The sequence below is a fragment of the Lepidochelys kempii genome, chromosome 4, assembly GCF_965140265.1.
Source record: "Lepidochelys kempii isolate rLepKem1 chromosome 4, rLepKem1.hap2, whole genome shotgun sequence".
Classification (NCBI taxonomy): Eukaryota; Metazoa; Chordata; order Testudines; family Cheloniidae; genus Lepidochelys; species Lepidochelys kempii.
The window spans coordinates 31,004,072-31,027,664 of record NC_133259.1 but is presented as its reverse complement, the minus strand read 5'-3'; the positions used below and the strand labels follow the sequence as shown (position 1 = coordinate 31,027,664).

The following is a 23,593-nucleotide window of genomic DNA, read 5'->3' as shown; positions in this document are numbered from 1 at the left end:
CAAGCTTGACACAGACCAAGAGAGAGCAAAAGGAGGAGAAATGATGTGAGAAATATGCCGTGAATTTTGCAAATGTCAGTTGCATATATGCTGCAATTATCTGTATCTATATGATTTTATGAAAATAAGCTAATGATTGTGAGTATAATGTAACTGGAATATGCTTCATGCAAAAGGTCTCTTGTAAGGTATCATTACAAAGCTTATAATCTACTGAGTGTGGTCATCCTATTTGTATGTATGTATCATTCTTGTGTCTGAAACTACAAATCTGAAAAATAGCTCTGAGGATCTATTGTAGTTTTGCAAAGTGTGGGCCATTAATGGTGGTTTGGAATCTTGATGGCTCCCATCAACCAGGACAACTGACTGTGGATGGCTCTGTTTCTTTGCAGGCCTTCCTGTGAGTCAGGAAGGCTTGGGGTCTCACAGGACATGCGACCATGTCACCTGGTACTGAAATCCATCTTAAACCTGGTGCTTTTCGATTTAGAAGGAGGGGTGGGGACCCAGAGAGACAAAAGATTCCCACCTTGTGCCAAAGCTATATAAGGGGGTAGAACAGAACAAAGGGGGTTGCAATCATGAGAAATCCCATAGCTACCGCCTGAGCTGGAACAAGGGCTGAACCCGGGGAAGGGATTGTGCCCAGACTAGGAAGGTGTCCAGACTGTGACAGAAGCTTCTTGAAACATCTGAGGGTGAGGTTTTGTCTGTATTCAGTTTTCTTACTGTACTAGGCTTAGACTTGCGTGTTTTATTTTATTTTTCTTGGCAATTCACTTTGTTCTGTCTGTTATTACTTGGAACCACTTAAATCCTACTTTTTGTATTTAATAAAATCACTTTTTACTTATTAATTAACCCAGAGTATGTATTAATACCTGGGAGAGGGTGGGGGGCGGCAAACAGCGGTGCATACCTCTCTATCAGCATTATAGAGGGCGAACAATTTATGAGTTTACCTTGTATAAGCTTTATACAGTGTAAAACGGATTTATTTGGGGTTTGGACCCACTGGGAGGTGGGCATCAGAATGTTGGAGACAGGAACACTTCTTAAGCTGTTTTCAGGTAAGCCTGCAATTTATGGGACGTAGTTCAGACCTGGGTCTGGGTTTGTAGCAGGCTAGCGTGTCTGGCTCGAACCAGGTAGGGCACTGAAGTCCCAAACTGCCAGAGAAAACAAGCTCAGAGGTAAGCTCGGCACATCAGTTGGCAGTTCCCAAACCCAGGAGCTGTAGCTCACGAAAGCTTACGCTCAGATAAATTTGTTAGTTTCTAAGGTGCCACAAGTATGCCTTTTCTTTTTAACCCATCACGGGTACATCCTAGATGGGAAGCCCAAAACTGTAATCGCGGCGGGGGAGATCGGAGCCAAATGGGTGGAGGTAGCGGAGAAGAAGAAAGCTAGTAGCAGTCGGAGGGGATACCAGAAGGGGCAACCCGGATCAACACCCCACCATCAGGGTCAGCCCAAAGCCCCACCTTGCAAGGAGGAGACCTGCACACAGCCAGGGACACCTCCCAGATGCCCTCTCATCCCATCACCCTCCCTCTCCAACCACCCACCTCGCCCCAGTCCACAGTCAGCTGGGCGATGCTTTAAATGTAATGAGCTGGGGCACGTGAAGGCCAGCTGCCCCAAGAGCACCAGCCGACTGCAACTCATCACCCCAGGGTCCCACTGAGAGTCTTCAGGCCCACAAGCCTCACAAATACCCCCAGAGCAAAGGGAAACTGAGTGTGGATGGGAGGAAGATTACTGCGTGGAGAGACAAGGGAGCACAGGTGTCAGCTATTTACAGGTGTCCGCGCTGCGGCCATGAATCCCTGGTGGACCCCAAATTCATTGACCCAGAGGCTCAAGTGATGGTGCAACCCTTTAAGGCCAGCTCTTTTAACTTGCCTACAGCCAAGTTGCCTATCCAGTACAAGGGCTGGTCAGGAATATGGACGTTTGCAGTCTATGACGACTATCCCCTTCCCATGCTGCTGGGAGAAGGCTTAGCCAATCATGTGAGGCTAAGAGAAAGCGTGGGGATGCTCATCCGTAGCCAGGCTAAACAGGCCTCCACACCTAACTCCATTTCTGAGCCTCCTACTAGGGCCTGGTCCGTGTCCCCAGATACCACCAGGCCAGGGACCCAGCCAGACGTGGTGGAACCAGACCCCAGACCAGAGTCTATGACAGCGGTTGTAGATCCAGTTCCTGGGACCCAGCCAGAATCGGTCCAAGGATTGGAACGGGCGGAGCAGTCAGCACCAGAACCCATGCTTAAAACCCCACCAGAGTCCGGGGAGCCAGCACCAAGGGGTGCCACGGAGCCTGAACCTGCAGCAGCAGCTAACCCAGCACAAGGGGCTCAACCGGAGCCTGAAATACCACCTAGTGCGCCAGCGGAGAGCAGTTCACAGTCAACGGAGACACCCCCGTCGCCTGCATCACTTCCAGGGGGACCAAGCCCAAGTCCACAACCCAATGAGAAACTCCTGTCTCCAGCATCAAGGGAGTAGTTCCACGCAGAGCAGGAAGTGGATGAGAGCCTCAAGGGAGCTTGGACGGCGGCCCGGAGCAACCCACCACCTCTCAGCTCTTCTAATAGGTCTGGGTTTGTTGTAGAAGGAGGACTCTTACACAAGGAGACCCTTTCTGGTGGGCACAAGGAGGACTGCCATCCTCAGAGACAGTTGGTGCTTCCAACTAAGTATAGGGAAAAGCTCTTGAGCTTAGCCCACCATCACCCTAGTGGCCATGCTGGGGTGAATAGGACCAAAGACCATTTGGGGAAGTCATTCCACTGGGAGGGAATCGGCAAGGACATTTCTACCTATGTCTTGTATCGTGAGGTGTGCCAGAGGGTGGGACAGCCCAAGACCAGGTCATGGCCCCTCTTCAGCCACTCCCCATAATTGAGGTTCCATTTCAGCATACAGCTGTGGATATTCTGGGTCCTTTCTCTAAGAAAACACCCAGAGGAAAGCTGTACATACTGACTTTCATGGCCACAATGACCTGAGGTGGGAAACGACCTGAGGTGAGAGTTCCATTCAGAGATTCCAACACAGGCTCATCGGCAAGTTGGGCATCCTGAGACATGTTTGGTTGCAGTGATGGAAAATGGGACTCCCTGACCAGGAAGAAAGGACCTACAGTTTCCCAGGATGAACGTGAACAGATACCAATTGTTTCATAAGAGACAAGCAGTTTGGCCTCAGTGCTAGCAGGAGAATCCATGTGGAATTGTGGGGTTTTCAAATATAGGACAAACTCACAAAGAAGTTTAGAAATTTAAATACCAACATTTGAAGAAGTACTAACTGAAATCAAGTAATATTATACACATGATTTATAATGAGATGCAGGGGAATTTTAAAAGCTGTTACTATTTGTTCTATCCGTGCACCGTGAAAATATTTTCAGTTCATTTTACGATATTTGTAACAGGATATTTATGTCAATCTATTATTTATGTATTTTTCCTCTTTATGTATTTATCATAGATATTTGTTACTTATCAATAAATAATTATTTGATAGAAAATGGCAACCTATAATCATGATTTGAATTAAATACCTATTGAACCAAAAAGAAAAAAGGAGAATAAAAAAAGCCCTGTAATTGTTCAGCCTTAAAACCCCAATTCCAGAGAGTACTTATGCACGTGACTAACTTAAAGTTTGTGAGCCATCCCGCTGCTGTTCGTGCTCGAACTAGGAACATGCTTAAATACATTGACAAATCAGTGTCCCAGTTCACAGTAATTCCATATTAAAAATAATCGGTACAGAATGATAATTAGCCTTTCCATTCAAACAGACCACACACCACACCTGAACTCTGCCACCTTTTCCTATTCTACTTTTTACCAGATTACTTTTCCCCGCAAAAACTTGTCAATTTGGATGTTTAGTGTAGTAGATGGTTGTGTTGGAAGAGGCTAGATTGGTGCCGTTTCCCCCACTAAGCAAGATTGCATGCATCCCTTAATACAATTGTAATCAATTGTAAGTTTGTAATTAGCCTGCCCAGACCCCATCAATCAGGTTGATGTGCATTCACATACCCTCTCCCCGCACCAAAATCAAATCAGGTTTGCATGTATCCAGCACCTACCCAGAATACATTTACTATCACTGCCCCCAATAGTAAGTCTGTGATCACATGCACTCTTATCAGGTTTGTGGTCCCACCCCCTCATCCCATTACCTCTGTGTGCCCCCAGGCTAAATTCATTCTTGGGTGTATACCACAAACAAAATTACATGTGAATAATAAGAGCAGGAATAGACCATTTTGTATTAGGATTATCAAAGTTTCTCTTTGTCACCTCTAAAATGCAGCTCCCCATTTGTTGGAATATGTCAGTCAGTTACTACACATGAAAAATACGGAATTCTTCTGAAAAAGTCTAACAACCCCAAACCTATTCAGCTGAAACTATTCCCCTTCATTCCATCACACCTTTAACATGCTGAACTGAGCTTCAGTTGAGCTCTTTGACAATATCACCAGTTTCATAAGGAGCAGCCATGTCTGTGGGGAATCCCAGCTCACATTTATTAGAAGAGAGGAAAAATTTGTAAATATCTCCCTCTGAGATTCTCCCACATCCTTCCACTCATGGGCAGGAGGAAGGAGGGGCAGGTTCATCTGACAACTTCCTCCTGGAAGTGGCTGTCGTTCCATCTGCAGACTCAGCAGATTCTACGGTTTTGGCTCTGATCCAAAACACAGAAACCTGCAGCATCTGTCTCAGCTCTGGTCCCATTAGATTCCCTGCCCCCGTCCTTTCAGTGCCAAGTAGTATTTTCAGAACTACTATCCACTTACACAAAACTTGGGAGAGAGGTGAATCCTCACTAGATCTGATGCCACTTTAGATCACTTTAGATAAGCTATTACCAACAGGAGAGTGGAGTGCGGAAGAAAACCTGGATTTGTGCTGGAAATGGCCCACCTTGATTATCATACACATTGTAAGGCGAGTGATCACTTTAGATAAGCTATTACCAACAGGAGAGTGGGTTGGGGGGGGAGGGGAGAAAACCTGGATTTGTGCTGGAAATGGCCCACCTTGGTTATCATACCCATTGTAAGGAGAGTGATCACTTTAGATAAGCTATTACCAGCAGGAGAGTGGGGTGGGGGGAAAGAAAACCTTTTGTAGTGATAAACACCCATTTTTTCATGGTCTGCGTGTATAAAAACATCTTTTGTATTTTCCACAGTATGCATCCGATGAAGTGAGCTGTAGCTCACGGAAGCTTATGCTCAAATAAATTGGTTAGTCTCTAAGGTGCCACAAGTACTCCTTTTCTTTCTCCTTACAGTGTAACACCCATTGTTTCATGTTCTCTGTGTATATAAATCTCTGCACTGTATTTTCCACTGAATGCATCCGATGAAGTGAGCTGTAGATCACGAAAGCTTATGCTCAGATAAATTTGTTAGTCTCTAAGGTGCCACAAGTACTCCTTTTCTTTTTGCGAATACAGACTAACACGGCTACTACTCTGAAACCAGTTGATATTATGAAGTTGTTGTCATGAAATTTCCTAATCATAGGAAACCTCTTTCTCTGTGTATCCATCCTCTTGGAGAAAACCTACTGCAGGTCCTCACTAGGCTGAGGATAATAGGAAACACTTAACTTTAAAACTATGTTCTAAACACAACATACTTATGCTAAGTAGGGAAGCAGTTTGGCTAAGGTGGTGTTAAGAAGAATGCGGGTTAGGAGTGGAACCTACTGAAGGTCAACAAAGAGACAGATGACAAAAATAAAAGGTTCTAAAAGAAATCACTAGGGGAAGACCCACAGGACATTTGGGGAAGAGGAAGGAAGAGGATAAACTGGCAAAGGTCAGGTTATCTGAGCTGGGGGAGAAGGCTCTGTTTTTGTGCCTCTAAGTGATGCACTGCAACAGAAGGATGTTGGGTGACCCTGATCCAGGCCCATAGAAAGGCTTGGTGTGTTGAGGAAACTGAGATAGGGAATTTCGTGTAGGGTTTACAATTTTTCTTCCAATCTGTGTATTTTCTGCGTGATTAAGTAAATAGCACTAGTGTGTTAGAATCCTGTGCAAAGTGTCTGGGTGTTATTATCTACACCAGGGGTGGACAACCTGAGCCTGAGAAGGAGCCAGAATTTACAAATGTACATTGCCAAAGATAGAGCCACCGTAATACTCAGCAGGCCCCCCATCAGCTCCCGCCCCACTCCCAGCACCTCCTACCAACCGGCAGCTCCGCCTCCCAGTCCGTCCCCGCACCTCCCGATCAGCTGTTTCATGGCATGCAGGAGGGTCTGGGGGGAGGTGGAGGAGCGAGGTCATGGCAGGCTCAGGGGATGGGGCGGGAAGGGGTGGAGTGGGAGCAGGGCCTGTGGCAGAGCCAGGGGTTGAGCAGTGAGAACCCCCCGGCAGATTGGAAAGTTGGCACTTGTAGCTCCAGCCCAGGAGTCGGTGCCTATACAAGGAGCCGCATATTAACTTCTGAAGAGCCACATGTGGCTCTGGAGCCACAGGCTGGCCACCCCTGATCTACACTTACTCCATGGCCCCTGGAAGAGGTAAACATCTATGGGTGTACTTCTGGGAGAGGACATGTTGAAGCACATTCTGAGCTTCAAAGACTTCCCAGTTGACATCTCGGACGAGCCCCCACGTGCAATGCCAACAGTCCCTAGTTGTCAGCAGGCAGGACTGAACCTTAGACATTTGAATCTTAGTGTACGAGCCTTGACTGTATGAGCTGAAAGCCACATGCCTCTTAAGCCAAGGTTGTAGCTGACTCCTCAATGTCTAGATCAGGGTCAGCAACCTATGGCACATGTGCCAAAGGCAGCATGTGAGCTGATTTTCAGTGGCACTCAGACTGCCTGTGTCCCGGCCACCGTTCACTTAGTTTCTCTGCAATGAGTTTATCGTCTTTAAGTGCTCCTTTTCTATCCTGATTGTCCAGGGGCCCCACTGGTTGTTTAGCAGGCTTCCTGCTTCTGATGTACTTAAACATTTTGTTATTGCCTTTTGAGTTTTTGGCTAGCTGTTCTTCAAACTCCTTTTTGGCTTTTCTTATTACATTTAATTTCACAGTGTTTATGCTCCTTTGTACTTACCTCACTAGGATTTGACTTCCACTTTTTAAAAGATGCCTGTTTATAGTTCTTGAAAAGCTTCCCCCCACCATCCCCAGTGTTGGATGTTACCTTATCATTCACTTCAGAACTCAATGCACAACTACAATAAATGTATTTCCTAATTCCATTCATTTATTAATACTTACTTGATAATTGTTTGTTTATTTCTTACTTGCTAATAATTTATCTAGGCACATTTACAACCATTTTCCCATTTCAAAGAACTCTTAACTTGTGTAAGTGATTTAAACTTTAGATGAATACATAAACCTTGCATGTTGGTACCTCTGAGCAGGTATCTTTCTAACTTGTGGTTGTGAGTAAAACATTCTCCTTAGAATAGGGCCTTTGTCAGATAACATACAATGTACAGACATCTATAAAATGTCTAATTTATATAGTAAATATAATACATATCAGTGATTCAAAGTACAGATTGTCACTATCATTTCTCTTACATTTAGCACAAGTGATAAAGCAGTTACTTAGGGACCTGTGAGTTCTCTCTTTTCAATTTCCATTAAGAAAAGGTTCCTAGAATATAAAATAACAGAAAAGCAGGGGTCCAATGGGGACTTGACTTCAGTAAGATACTGTGAGAGCATAATATTATCATTGGAACACTTCAGCGATTGCTTTTAATTTTATTTGGGTTTTTTTGCTTTTCTTCTTTTCCTATTTTTAAGTTCCCTTGGCCCCACCACTCCCTCTCCACCTGTTTGCAGTGGTGGCCAGCTATAGCTAGGAGCGTGCATCATTCTAATCGGTGTACAAATCACACAAGCTGGACCTTTGCTTATAGGCATCAGTGAATTCACTGCCCTCAGATTCTCTACAACCCCAGCTTTTAATGGTATGTCAGATGATATCACAAATAAACATTTTAAGATGCATTTTTTAACATTTTTTCTTCTTTTGGGCACAATCAAAATAGGGCTGCTACTTTTGTAAATCAGTCTTAAGAAGCAAATTTGTTTGTCACAAATTCCTAACACTGCATTGGCACAATGTATTGCAAAGTGATGGTGGTGTAGTAAAATATCATCCTGTCAGGATATAGCTTGCTGTCATTCTACAACCCGAGGACAGTGCAGCAGAATCACACAATGTGCTGAAACAAAATGATGTTACAATGCACCGAGAGAAGGTGTCACAGTGTAATGTGACAATGGTGCAATGTATTGTGACATGTTTTCATCATCTCATGATGTAACATGGTGATGACATGAAGCAACATGTGCCAAAAAATCCTTCATGTGGTGTGCCAATGTTGTGGTTCAACAGTCGGGTGTTACAGCAGCATGTCTTCATTCACTTCCCTTTTCTGCCTCTGGATCCTTTCCCAGCTTTGTCTTGTCTGTTTTGATTGTACACCGCCCAATGCAGGCCCTATCTCCTACTGGTTGCATGTACAGGGCCTAGCTCACAGGGCCTTGATGGCTGTTGACAGTACTGCAATACACCTTGTGTAACTAAATCATTGAGCTGTGATACTATGTGCTGATGGGGAGACCCCATAACTGCTTCACTGAGCTGGCACAACCCCCTGTGCCGTGGTCCCTGGCTGGGGTTCTGGCCACACCTGAGGCCAGAGGCTTGGGGAGGACAAGAGGGCTGCCCCCTATTTGGGGGGTTACCCCATAGAATATCAGGGTGAGAAGGGACCTGAGGAGATCGTCTAGTCCAACCTCCTGTTCAAAGCAGGACCAATCCCCAACTTTTGCCCCAGATCCCTACAGGGCCCCCTCAAGGATTGAACTGCCAACCCTGCGTTTAGCAGGCCAATGCTCAAGCCACTGAGCGATCCCTCCCCCCTTGCCAACCCCCCCGCGCCAGGCTGCTTTGTGGGGAGGCTGGAGAGACCCAGCCAGCTGCCCGGGGACGCGCATGAGGATGGCCCTGGGCGCGAGGACTGGGCTACCAGCAGCACGTCAGCCACGCATCCCACCCTCTATCCCCGGGCCTGGCGCCTCCCACCGTCTCCCGCCTGCCCAGCTCTAGGGGACAAAAGAGTGAAGGGCCGCGGGGCTAGAGCGGCAACACCGGAAGCGCCCCAAACCCCTCCCTGCTCTTCCGTTTTGTGTGCGTAGGGCAGCCGGCGCGCGCGCTCTCTACCCTGTGCGTAGCGGGAGGCTGGTGCGCGCGCCGGCTGCTCCTCCTATAGCTCCCTTTTGCCGAATCGGCGCGGACCCCGCCCCCCCGCCGCAGCTGGCGCTCGCGCACGAGCGACTGAGAGTCCAGAGCCCCCTGGCCGCATTCGAAGAGTCTCATCTCTGCCACTCACCGCGCCCCCCCCCCCCCACCCCCGTTTGGAGCCGCCCCGCCGCCCGCTCAGTGCGCGCGCGCCCCCTCCTCTCCTGGAGATGGAGCGGCCTGGGAGTCAGAGCAAGAAAGTCAAGCTGAGCAACGCGGTACAAAGCTGGGTGAGCGGCTTGGGGAGCTGCACCGGTAGCGTGGGGGGGGGGAAGGAGGGAGAGCAATGGGGAAGCTGGTGGCTCTCTGCCTGCCTGTGCTGATGTGGCATTGCTCGTCTGCAGACCTGCTCGCTGAGCTCGAGAGAGGCAGCAGCCTGTGTGTCCGGTTCGCGGTCTCCGTTGCACAGGCTGGGTCTGCAGTTTGCCAAAGGTGAGGGGCGGCGAGGGAGGATGTGCACGGCACGTTTGCACAAAGGGGGGTGTTTCGAGCGAGGGTGACTTGAATCCTTGGTACTTGGCTGGGGTAGGGGGTGGTGGTGCAATGGGATTGTAAATGTCTCATTGAGAGATTATAAACGTTGCCTTAAAATGAATATACCTGTGAAAGTGTAGCTCCCGCAGGCGAGTGAGACTGGGTAACAGCACCTCTCTTCATTCCCAAGGGATCTGCCTCCAGGGGTCGTTCTTTTATGTTTTGAAAGTTGGGCTCCGGGGGAAGAAGTAGGAAGGAGGGTTTGCACAGGGAAAAATGCAGATTTCAGGCTTTCACTCCTGTCTTTTGCACCTTGGTTCCTCTGCTTCAAGTATGTTGGAAGAGGGAAAGATGAAGAATTCAATGTACAATGTAACCATTCATAAATCTGGGGCAGCTTGAGACAGAGGTTCTTTGTAATGTGGTGGCTAAATAGAAAGCTGTCAAAGTAAGATTTAAGCCAAACAATGAAAACCATGGTTCTTATTCATAGAGGTGTGGGCATATGGGCAAATCAATTTACAGTGCAGGCCCCAGACTAGCAAACTAGGGAGAAAGAAGCATTCCCCGAGAACACTTATGTTGTTTTTGATACTGTGTGTGAAGAAAATGATTGGGAGTCTGAAAATAATGCTATATTTAAGCAGATGTGATATGGAGAGATGGGCCTCTATTCCTTGCCATAATAAATATTAGATATTTCTTACTGTGCCATTAATATTGTAGAAATCAAGTAGCTAGTGTCAAAGTATTGCTCTGTAGTTTCCCACACATTCTTTTGGTAAGGAAACTTCAAAATTGAAAACTAGTATTTCTTGGTGTAGTATTTCTTGGTGAATGTTAGACAAAACAGGTGGGATCTCTGTTCCTTCTGTATTATTTAGAGATAATATTATTGGTCAAAACACGTGCCTGTAAATTGTTTCCATACTAACTTATTGTATCAAATTGTTGGAAGTTCTTAATTCTGTGTCAAGAATGAGGAGCACGTGACATATTTTAATCTTTTGCTCTTAAACTGTGTGTGTTCAGTTATTCTGGATTCTAGAGTAGGAGAACCCTCTGATCCAGAATAATTGTTGTAATTGACTGCAATGGGCTTACGCAAGAATGAATTTGGTCCTTTGTATTATAAGGATCTTCACCTAGTATTTTATGACATTCTGGGCAGTGTCATTAAGGGAATACTGGTTAAAATCAAATATTTAAAAAAAACAAAACAAGTTACTAACAACTCCATATGATTTTAAAACATTTAAACAAACAAAACCTGCTGGTCACTGTTCCTGCTGGTGTTTTGTTTAACTGAAAAGAAATGTAAGGCTAGTCCCTCTTATCTTTGTTTTATAGACAGTTTCACTTTTTCCTGAGTAGTGCATTGCCTGAGTTCTAAACACTGCTGGGGATGTTTTTGTTTGGGTCTCATCTGGAATTTTAACACCCTCCTCCTCCATTTCTGTTGGTTTTAGGGTTGTATAAGCTCACTCACCAAATCTAAATTGTCAGGGGCAAATTTGCCTCAGCAGTGTCACTTAATTTTAGCAATGTTTTTTATTCATTTAAACAGCTAATATCAATAGACCATGTATGTTGTTTTGTTTTTCTCTAGTACTAGGGGGGTAGCCGTCTTAGTCTATAAGGTGCCACAGGACTCTAGACTAACAGACATCTTGGAGCATTAGCTTTCGTGGGTGAATACCTACTTCATCGGATGCATGTAGTGGATGATGAAGTGGGTATTCACCCACGAGAGCTTATGCTCCAAGATGTCTGTTAATCTATAAGGTGCCTCAGGACTCTTTGCTGCTCTCTAGTACTGTGTAACACTTAAAACTGGTGATGTAACTAACCTGCAAAGGTAAAGTAGCAAATACTGTTAACTTCACCAATGTGTGCTGGATGTTTCCCTAAACCAGGCTGTTGTGGAAGTCAGCATGATACTTAAAAACATACTTGTTTCTTTAAGGTCCTACTATGTTCATCAATCTCCTATATTGATATGTTTCAGAGTAACAGCCGTGTTAGTCTGTCTTCGCAAAAAGAAAAGGAGTATTTGTGGCACCTTAGAGACTAACCAATTTATTTGAGCATGAGCTTTCGTGAGCTACAGCTCACTTCATCGGATGCATACCGTGGAAACTGCAGAAGACATTATATACACACAGAGACCATGAAACAATACCTCCTCCCACCCCACTGTCCTGCTGGTAATAGCCATTTCCAGCACAAATTTGTGCTGGAAATGGCCCAACTTGATGATCACTTTAGATAAGCTATTACCAGCAGGACAGTGGGGTGGGAGGAGGTATTGTTTCATGGTCTCTGTGTGTATATAATGTCTTCTGCAGTTTCCACGGTATGCATCCGATGAAGTGAGCTGTAGCTCACGAAAGCTCATGCTCAAATAAATTGGTTAGTCTCTAAGGTGCCACAAATACTCCTTTTCTTTATATTGATATGATGACCAATTGTGCAGTGTGCTGCAGGGGTGGGAGGCTTCCCAGAGCATGGGCTTCAGTCCAAGTCTGAAGGCGTACACCGCAGTTAAACAGCCCCTTATTCCAAGCTGGTACAGTGTAGATGTAGCCTGTAATTGCAATGTAGACGTGGCCTGGGATAACAATGGCTGAGCCATCAATGGGGCAAGATTCAACCTGTATGGGATTTTTTGGATGAGCTGAGAGAAGCTACCTGGATGTATCAGTGGAAAAAGTTGATGGTTTGGGAAAACTCAATCAGACTAAAGGATCATGTTGGAAGTGGTGCAGACTGTTTCTCCCAATTCAGAGCGGGGGAAAAAAGACACATCTGCCCAAATTATAGGGATAGAGTGGTTGAGCTTAGGTAAAGAAATATAAGTGTAGGATTCTTTTGTTTTATATCTTGGCTCTGCCTGCTGTATACTATTGGGCAAAAGAATAAACAGTACTTTGTGTTGAAGTTGTTGTTCATTCACTTTAATTAGCTGCTCTCATAGACTTCTGAAGGGAAACACTTGTAGATTCCAAATCCCAGTTGGACCTGCAGAAGTAGTCATGGTTGGTACCCAGCAAGCTGTAGCCCAGATTCTGGTCCAAGAGTAGCCAATGTGCAGAATTCAACCTCAGAAGAAAGAAAGGCCTGATACTTCCTGAGACCCCCAAGAAGGAACAGCAGTGCATAAGCCCCAGTAACAGTGATGCATTTATGGCCTTTAGGCTGTTAAAAAACTTATAGCTATAAAGGTGCTGCTGAATTTGGCCACCAAGAATGGCTTATTTATATAAATCTAATTATATCCCTTCAGTACTGATTCACATCTGTAGATAAACCTTATTATATTGGCACCATTCATTTTGATATACATAAAGGCTTTCTCAGCATTTATATTGTAAAATATAAATCCCTGACTAAATTAACTGATCGCTTCTTCAGACTGAAATTAGACATACATAATCTTATTGCCAGGAAACACTGTCTTCAAGTAGAGCCAAAAAAACTGACTGTCTTTAGACTTTGTGTCCTTATTATTTTAGCACTTTTTGGTCTTTTTGCAACCCTTCTGTCTATAATTTGAAATTTTACATTTAAAATCAATTTAATATTTTGGAAAACTGCACATTTTGAGTGATCATTGTCAATTTTTCATAACATTTAATTGTGATACACAATAGTTTTAATTTTGCATAGTGGTGCAACAGTAATATTGATTTGCGTAACTTTAAGATCCCAAAAGTGGGATTTCCAAAAGCACCCAAGTGACTTAAGAACACAAGTCTTATTGACCTACAGTGGCTTATCTGCTCTAAATCCCACTTTAAATAAATAATGTACAAGTGTTATGAGTATGTTTACCTAAGATAGTAAGTGTATATTACATGCTTCCCCGAGACTTTTTCCTTACAAAAGAAAATTATTTTGAAGTATTAAGACTGAGTTGTCCTTGAAATTAAGGAATGTAATATTCTCTGGTCATTGGATAGATTTTTTTTTTTTTTTTTTAAATCAATGGTATATAAACTTTTTCTGGAAAATCAGTATTTATCGTGTGTCTCTGTTAGAACATTTACTCTTTCACAAGTGAATGGCTTATTTCTATTAAATGCGACTGGGTGGGCAGGGCTGAATGGATACTCTTGTTCTCCTCTACTGCAGTGCCAGCTGTTCCAAATACATATTTTTTTTCTTCTTTGAAATCAGGAAGTGAGTCTAGCCATGGAATATCTCCAATTTAGTATATGTACCTGAACTGGTTTGTTTCTTGAATCTATTCCAAAGTTGTCTCGCTACTGAATTAATACATTGGTTGCAGCCTTATAAAAGCCTCCTTGTTAACTTCCGCAGGCAGATAGAGCAAGAATTGGGAAACCCACTTGCTTACTGTTCAACTTACATGGAAACTGAAGCAGTCTGAACCATTAGTTAGTGTGGAATTGAAACTTTCATTTAAAAAAAATTCAAATGTACATTGGGGCACTGTTGTTGTCTTTAATTAGAAAGGACAACAGCCGTAGTGTTCCTGCTGCTGTTCTTAGTTTTGATAGCACAGTAAGTGACTGGATGCTTTTGCATCTTAGTGCAACCGTATGGGCAGCATTAAAACTGGCAGGAATCATGACAATTTTGCTCCGCATTCCCAAGCAGCTGATCCCAAGCACTAGAGCTGTTGCTGTGGACCAGGCTGGTAGCCATTGCCTCACATCTTATTCCCCTCTCTTTTTTTGTGCTATTACTTAGCTGATTGTTTATATCTCTGACTCATATGATTGGTAAATTTCTGGAGCCCTGAGGTCACCTGGAAAACATGCCCACACAATTATTGAAAAACCCTTTTGTTCTGGAGGTATTTAAATGTCCAAGTGTACAAATGTTGAAAATTCTTCACCAAAAATCAAGCTGAACACAGAGATCTGTGTCTCCCAACCCTTCCCTAGCCAAAAATGCTAGAGAATCATAGTTTGTCAAACATAATGCAACATGCCAAGTATATACAGCAAAATAAACAAGCCATGGTTAAGATGTCGTACAGAAACGGAGGTAATTTTCCATTATTTAGGGCAATGGTGCTAGAGCTACTGTGAATCATTCACTATTGATGATCCCGTTTTCTGTAATACCGGCTGCACAATTTGGTGGTAGGTTGTCTAGACTAGGAAAATTTGTACTGCATCAAAACTGTCGTAATTTCCCAATTATGTTCAATTGAGAACAAATTAACAAAGTCACTAAATCTTAGTGCAACTCTTTATTAAAAGCTTCTCTCAAGAGATTTAGTCTAGATCCAGCTTTTATTTGGAGTCATGGGGGTTTTGTCATTTATGTGAGAGGGAATAGTATTGAGCCCTTTGGTTTTAAAGGTGAACTGCAAAATAAAAAATGAGTTGTGTTGTTAGGAAAGGGGTGTATTCTGGGATTCATAACCTTTGGATTCTTTTTATGGTTTCCTGACTCACAGCTGCACCCGGTAGGTTTTTGACACTGAAAGTACACCCCCAGAGCCCACTGGCTGCTGTGCTGGGTGTGTGTGTCTCTTCTCCACTCCCTCAGCTTTCTGCTTGTGGAGTGCCTTGCATGGTGACAGGTTTCAGAGTAGGAGCTGTGTTAGTCTGTATCAGCAAAAAGAATGAAGAGTACTTGTGGCACTTTAGAAACTAACACATTTATTTGGCCATAAGCTTTCGTGGGCTAAAACCCCCTGCATCAGATGCATGGAGTGGAAAATACAGTAGGTAGATATATTACACACACACAGAACTTGAAAAGATAGGGGTTGCCTTACCAACTCTAACGAGACAAATCAATTAAAGTGGACTATTATCCTTGTGCTGATACATGTTCTCTGTGTGTATAGATATATATCAGCATGAGGATAATAGTCCACTTTAATTGATTTGTCTCGTTAGAGTTGGTAAGGCAACCCCTATCTTTTCAAGTTCTGTGTGTGTGTAATATATCTACCTACTGTATTTTCCACTCCATGCATCTGATGCAGGGGGTTTTAGCCCACGAAAGCTTATGCCCAAATAAATTTGTTAGTCTCTAAGGTGCCACAAGTACTCCTCGTTCTTTTTGCTTGTGGAGTGTTTCTGCTAATTTATCCTTGGCCAGACTCTGATTTTGAGTCTTCCTCCCTAGCGAATGACTGCAGCGCCTCTTTCTGCTGCAGCTCACAGTTCTTCAAGCAGCAGCAGAATGATAATGACCTGATCTTTGTCACTTTCATTGCTGCCTACAGTTTTCTCTAGGACACCAAAGAAAACTGATAGGACTTCTGCTGCTGCAGCCTGGGAGAGCCAGCAGCAGAAGCACTGGAATAGTGTGCCCTGGGTTCTTGTTTTGAAAGGTATCTTTGGCACTGTGAGTGTGTTGGGGAATAGGGGAAAGCGAGAATGATGGCATTGTGTGTGCTACTGGAAATAGTCATAATGAATGAATGCTTCTTTTAATAGGTTAAACAGGGTCTTTCTTACATACAACCGAGCAAAAATATTTAATTTTTTAATACTTAAGGTTATTGTTAAAGAAGATGCCTCTGGGCTGCATCCCACTCACTGCATCCCCTCCCAAGTTGAGACTGTGCGAGATGTATGTGGCAGGGAGAATAAGGTTTCTTATGCCATTCAAGATATCTGAAGCAAAAGTAAGGCCTTGTCTGTATTACCGCGGTAAGTCGACCTAAGTTACACTACTCCAGTTATGTGAATAACATAACTGAAGTCGACATAGCTTAGGTTGACTTACAACGGTGTCTGCACTGTGCTGTGTTAACGGGAGATGCTCTCCTGCCGACTTACCTTATGCTTCTTGGGGAGGTGGAGGACAGAAGTCGACGGGAGAGTAATATGCCATTGACTTAGCTTGTTTTCACCAGACCTGCTAAATTGACACCCGCTGCATCGATTGAGCAGCGCCAATCTAGCGGTAAGTGTAAACATGGCCTAAGAGCGCCGTGGTGATGAACATACTAAATATGGATGGTTGGTATTTTCCCATTATAGTTTCTGCAGTGCACCTTTTTAGTACTCTGTATCATATCTCTGAACTTCTCTTAATTAAACATCTCACTTTGGACTCCAAACTACCTGTCTCCCATAAACCTCACTTTAAAACTATCAAATTGCTGAATCCAGAAAGTGAATTTAGTAATGTCAGTGTGTTTGTTTAAGCTAATTCAGCATTTTTTGAGAATCCTTTGAGAATCCTTTTCTAATGTGCTTTGTGTGTTTGTTTTTCCCCTTTATTGTCATATCTCTCATGATCTATTGTCTAATTACCTAATTTAGGCCTCAATCTTGCAGTGATTCACATGAGCAGCCCTCTACACCTTTGTGAAATTCCATCCCCAGACACGTTAACAGACTTCTCCGGCTTCATTGGGTTGGGAAGGTATTTCAGTCAGGGTGATAAAAAGATCCTGGCTGTCGGGGAGAACGGTGTGCTGTGTGCTCTCCTCAAGCTCCTCCTCCTTCTCCTCATCTTCCCCATCCATAAAATCCTCAGGCACGGCGGAGAGTACCCCATCATCGGAGTCCACGGACAGGGGTGGGGTGGTGGTGGCGGCCCCCCTTAGAATTGCATGCAGCTCAGCGTAGAAGCAGCCTCTGTCTTGGCCTCTGTCCTGGAGCGTCCGTTTGATTCTTTGGTTTTCTGGTACGCTTGTCTGAGCTCCTTAAGTTTCGCACAGCACTGTGTTGCGTCCCTGCTGTAGCCTCTGTCCCTCATGGCCTTGGAGATTTTTTTGGAATGTAGTTCTGGTAGCACGGATTCTTATCCCCATACAGCGATCGGATCCAGTACCTCCTGTTTGGTCCATACAGGAGCTCTTTTTCGATTCTGGGACTGCATGGTCACCTGTGCTGATGAGCTTGTCTGACCAAACAGGAAAGGAGATTCAAAAGTTTCTGGGGCTTTTCCTGTACATCTGGCCAGTGCATCCGAATTCAAAGTGCTGTCCAGAGCGGTCACAATGGTTCACTGTGGGATAGCTCCTGAAGGCCAATATGTTTGAATTGCATCCACACTAACCCTAATTTGAAACGGCGATGTCGATTTCAGCACTAATCCCCTCATTGTGGAGGAGTACAGAAATCGGTTTTAAGAGCACTTTATGCCGAAAAAAATGGCTTCGTTGTGTGGACGGGTGCAGGGTTAGTTCGATTTAACGCTGCTAAATCTGGCAAACTCGTAGTGTAGACCAGGCCTAAGGGATTGCCATGCTGATCACTCTGCTGGTTTAGGGCCTTAGATTGTAAGGTCACCATGACAGGAATGTCTTCTTTTTTGACTAGATTGTGTCACACATGCTTACAGTGCTATATAAGTAGGTTATTTTTAAATTTTTTAATTATAAAATAATTCTGGATGAAAGGTTTTGGCCAAAACTATTAACCATCTCCCGTAATCCCTTCTCATCCACGAACAATGTCCTAGACAGATGGAAAACATATTATGAAAGCGTGTTGAACCACACACCTGCTGACAGCTGTCCAGAGCTATGTGATCTGCTAAATCATGTGGGTGCAGACCTAGGGGAAAACACTGATCATCTGGGATAGCCTTTCATACTTCCTCACTGACAAAGTTGCAGAATGGCAGTGCTGCTGGACCTGATGGTATTCCATCTGAGCTACGCAAAAGTGCCTGAGAATCAGTGAGCATCAGCTTGCATCGACTGTTCTTAAAAGTGCAGTCATCAGACAGTTTACCACCAGAATGGAAAGTTGGCATCATAGTGTCCCTGTACAAGGGCTAAGGATCTCACACCGAGTCTGGCAACTGTAGGCTGATCTCATTGTTGTCAGTGTCTGGGAAGGTCTTTGGTCTCATTCTGTTTAGTAGGATGCAGCTGCTCCATAACAGACATTGTCATCTACAGCAATCAGGTTTCACTGATGGGTGATTAACAGTGGAAGCTGTCCCTATCCTCCAGCTCCTGGCTGAGCTGTGCCAAGAATTTAACCTCCTGCTTCACGTGGTATTTGTCGATATAAAAACAGTGTTCAATTTGGTTGACAGGTCAGTACTCCTCACACTGAAAGGAGTTGGCATTCTAGATGTTTTGCTAAACCTGGCACGCAATCTTCACACCAGTACTAGTGTGAGGAGTGTGCTTTGATTCATGGCTTTTGCTGTGTTTCAGCACAATCTCAGGTGTGCAGCAGAGATGCATTCTAACCCTATCACTTTTCTGTTGAGCAGCTGACTGGATATTAGGACTTGCCGCTCCACATGTTAGAATCAAGGCTGGCCAAGAAGCGTCCACTAATCAAGACTATGCCACTGACATTTCCTTGCTTGTGGAGAAGGCAGAGAATTTCAGCCCTGCCCCTCAAAGTCTCCAAGACACCACCAGCACTTTGGAGTTGACTGGTCTTCTGCCATGAGATGTAGCTGGACCTACAGAATCCTTGGTGCAGGTGGAGTCAAGTACCATGGAGAAAACTTGTCCAGTTCATCTATCTAGGTTGCAAACAGAGTTCAAATGATGGCAGCAAACTGGACATTTAGACTAAAAAGAGTTGCTGCCTTCTATGTGAAGTTTGTGTTTTACTTAGCACAAAGACATTTTTGTCTCCCTGAGGCAAAGTTCAGGATCTGTTAACCCCGTGTGCTACCTGTATGGCAATATGGGTCAGAAACCTGGATCCTCTTACAAGCGGGCTTGGAGCGCCTAGAGGCATTTCATATGTGGTCTATTGGCAGATCCTGAGCGTAAAGTGGTATGACATTTAGTGCAGTCAAAATCTTCCAGCATTCTGGTCTCCTCATTGCATATTCTTTGCCAATGCCACTAGGATAGACAAAAACATCCCAGCACACTGTGCTGTCACACTTCCCATTGACATGCAAAGGGGTGCATGCCTTTGTGTCGTTATCTGATAAAGTATGACCATGTAGATCACTGTTGCTACCACTGTTATATAATTGCAACAAATCTTGTACAAAATGTGGCATGTAAGGTTATGAGTATGCTATGTGTATGCACGTATCATTATTGTATTTGAAGTTATGAGTATTGTATTTATACCTGGATTTCAAATGTTTGCTCCTGGGGTAACACCCACAAGATATTTAGCCTGCACATCTTGAGGGGACTATTCAAATTAAGTGGCTCATCAAGGAACACTTATCTCACAGTGGACCATGGGAGAGGCCTATCTACAGATAATGAACTTTCTTTCTGTGACTAAGCGAAATTATGCATGGACATGTGATTTGCCCATGTGACTCCAAACTCCATCTTTTACCTGTAATTTTCTACTAGCTGTGCTGAGGGCTTTGTTTGACACAGTGGATTTCTCTCCACGTGGCAGAAGCTATAAAAGGTGCTGGAAACGTGTCAATTTGCCTCTTTCCTGCTCAAGCCTCTGGACTATGAACTTACACTAATGGGCGCATTCTAACCAAGGGACTGAGGATCTTCCAATGATTTGGAAGCAACCAGAGACTTGACTTAAGCCAGCAGTTTATTCCATCACAGCTACAAGCCTGAACCAAGAACTTCACAGTTATTGTATGTATTTTAGAAATAAACCTTTAGATTTTTTAGATACTAAAAGATTGGAAACAGCATGATTTTTTGGGTAAGATCTGACTTGTATATTGACCTGGGTGTGCGTGGCTGGTCCTTTGGGATGAGAACCACCTTTTATTTGATGACACTGGTTTTAAAGAACCACCCATCTCTAAGTTTAGTGGTTTTGGTGGTGATACAAGGGCCGGAACTGCTGTTCTGACTTCTTCTGTTTCACCACACTGGCTAATAAGTTTACTTTTGTTGCTGGTTTGGTATAACTCATGGGAGAATAACCTCCAGTTTTGGGGTGTGTCTGCCCTATTTCTCAGCAGTTTGTCCTGAATTTGGTATTCTCAGTTGTGACCCACGGAGGCATAGTCTTGACTCTACCTGATGCTGCCTGTGGGGTCACCTCAGACACTGTTGGATTTTGAGCCATATCTGGGAACTTCATTGCACAACAGCTGCAACATCATCCAATGGTAGTCACTCTGTGTAAGGCCCATCAGATCTCGAACCCAGGCCTGTAGAGCTGCTAGGCAGCAAACACCTCCCTGTTGCAGCCAGCAGCAGCGGTAGCCAGCTCACGCTCCATTCCCCATCACCTGCTGCAGACACAGACCATGGGAAGTCCCACCTCATAGGGTAGTAACCTCATGGCTCCTGATTGGCTCCCCACCGCATATAACACCCAGGGGCATTCCAGGAAGTATCCAGTGTGGATCTTCTGTAGCTGCTGTGACTATTCCTGATGTCTGCTTTTGAACTCCTGGCTTCAACCTTGGCTTGATTTAGACCTTGGCTCTTGACCTGGACCTGAAACCTGACTTGGACTCTGGTCCTTGGTATTGATCCTGTCCTGGAATTTGACTATGAACTCCTCCACTATTGTCAGCCTCAGGTTTGACCTTGCTCCAACTATTTGTCCTGACTGCCCTCGTCAGGATCTTGGCAGTCTGGCTGGTGCAATGGTCCTCAGTAGACTATATTTGTTTGATGATGGGGGACCCCCACCTCCTCCACACACACACAATCCTAATTCCTTTTAATAACTTTTCATAGTTTTTTAAAGCATTTTGCTAACTTTTCCTCTAACTGAATAGTCAGGAATTGGAATGATAGTTGAAGGTATTTTAGAAGTTGAAAGAAGATTTACCTACAGGCAGGGTGGTCTAGATGTTTGAGTGCAAAACTGGAAATCGGACCAGACATGCACAATTTACAGGGGAAAGGACCCCTTTTGGGGAATTTTAGAAAGGAGCATTAAGCCTTATAACTGGAGCCTTGTTACAATCCTGTGAGAATAGTTTTCCCCTTAATCTAAAGAATTTACAGTAGTGCTGAAAAAAATCTAACTGGTGTTCTAATTACCTAAATAAGGGCATTTTAGCATCTGACCTCATACTTTTAGCCAGTCAGATTTGCATGCAATAATTGACTAGTCCAGCCATCCCTATGGTGGAAAGTGGGGAGTTCAGTGTATGCGGTTCACGCAGGTGGTCTGTTTAATTTCCTTTGTACCCTTTGGCTTTATGGAGCTGCTGATCTATTCAGTGTTAACTTTTGCTTTTATTAGTTTGCCTGCCAGTCTCGCTTTGTATGTGTGAATAACTTAACCTAACTAACTCTCCTTTCTACAGGGAATGCAGAGAGCTACCAATGTCACTTATCAAGCCCACCATGTCAGCAGGAACAAGAGAGGCCAAGTGGTGGGGACGAGAGGTGGCTTTCGCGGCTGCACAGTCTGGTTAACAGGTACAGTCAAACCCTGTGCATGGATTTATGAAGGTTTTCTTCATTTTTGTTTACCCATTGTATCTTTTTTTTCTTCTTTTCAACTTTTTCTTGCTAAATGTGGGTATGAGGCTTAGATTAAAACAAAGGGGCTTGTCACGGTGCGAGACTTGCCCCTGCGGCGCCTCCTGCTGGCCTCTCAGGGACTTAGCTCTTCCAGCCTCCGGCGCGCCCTCTGGAGGCTGGTGTCCCTCTTGCCGCTGGCCCTCGTGTCCCTCCCGGACCCCGGTGCCCCTTGTACCCCCACAGTCTCTGGGTCTCCCCTCCCCAGGGAACCCCAACCTACTATCCCCACCTCGCCTCAGTCTTTGGCTACTGCCAGTCACCATTGAGCCTGCACACTGGGGCGGACTGCAGCGTATAAGCCAATCATCACAGGCAAGGGGGGTTTGGACCTGCTGCCTCTTCCTACCCGTGGGCTGCCCTGTTGCAACCCCAATACCCTGTCTTAGGCCGTCTGCCAGGCCTGCATCCTGGGGCTTTTCCAGTCTGGAGCCTCCCAGCTCCTCTGGCCTTCCCCAGCCCTCGTACGCTCCCTAGCAGCCAGGTCCAACTCCCTCCACAACTAGAGGAGGCTCAGTCTGCTCCTGACCCACTGCCCTCTTATAAGGGCCAGCTGAGCCCTGATTGGGGTGTGGCCACAGCTGAGCCTGCTTCCCCCAATCAGCCTGGGAACTGCTGGCTCCCAGCCACAGCCCTCTCCTGGGCTGTTTTAAGCCCTTCAGGGCAGGAGGGGTGACCACCCTGCTACAGGGCTACTGCTAGTTTATTGACTGCACAGTCATGGAGTAGGGAAAAGTTTGCTTATGTCCTAGAGAGAGCGCTGAGTGTTGCCTGTAAAAGGAGATATTCAGTCCTTTGTTGGGGGTGGTGGTGTTTTTTTTTTGTTTTTTTTGAAGAGAGGTTCTTGGAAAGGGAAGTGTTCTATAGAATCACAGGTCTCATAAAATATACAAAGTTTTTGTGTAGGCGAGCAAATGTTTCTCTTTAAATCTGTGCAGTGGGATCCTGGTCAGGCTTGCAGGAAATTACTGTAGGATAGACAGTAAAATGGTCTTTCTGCTTTGAACGTGATTTTGAGTAGGCCAAATATCGGCTTACATTTGTGTAAACAAGACAGCACCATGCCAGTGTTAGGGAGCTTATTCCTTCACCCACTTACTTCCCTGGTCCTTCTCGCATGAACAGAGAGCAACAATACCCGAAGTCCAAAGGTGCAAACAATTTGATGTTTATTGGGGTGAACTTCCAGTAAGCATGATTCCAGTTTCCTTCCTTAGTGTTCCCCTTTCCAGCTCTGAATCCAGAGAGCCTTACACCTGTGTCTCTGTTCCCATTCCTGCCCTTAGCCAAACATGATTCCAATAAGAAAAGGAGTACTTGTGGCACCTTAGAGACTAACCAATTTATTTGAGCATGAGCTTTCGTGAGCTACAGCTCACTTCATCGGATGCATACCGTGGAAACTGCAACAGACTTTATATACACACAGAGAA

At 44.7% G+C, this 23,593-nt stretch overlaps 1 protein-coding gene across 3 annotated transcripts in view; it reads left to right on the top strand.

Annotated features, from left to right (window-relative positions):
• Positions 1 to 9,305: 9,305 nt before the first annotated feature.
• The window catches only part of PAPSS1 (3'-phosphoadenosine 5'-phosphosulfate synthase 1), a 74,447-nt gene continuing 60,159 nt past the window's right edge, over positions 9,306 to 23,593 (top strand). Inside the window, exons 1-2 of one of the 3 annotated variants that reach the window (XM_073340855.1) lie at positions 9,306 to 9,564; positions 21,944 to 22,058. In XM_073340855.1, coding sequence (XP_073196956.1) covers positions 9,505 to 9,564; positions 21,944 to 22,058 — 175 coding nt within the window. In that variant the 5' untranslated portion in view covers positions 9,306 to 9,504. Of the gene's footprint in view, positions 9,565 to 9,637; positions 9,767 to 21,943; positions 22,059 to 23,593 lie in introns of those variants that run through there. The other 2 variants (XM_073340852.1, XM_073340853.1) reach the window with 2 other exon arrangements.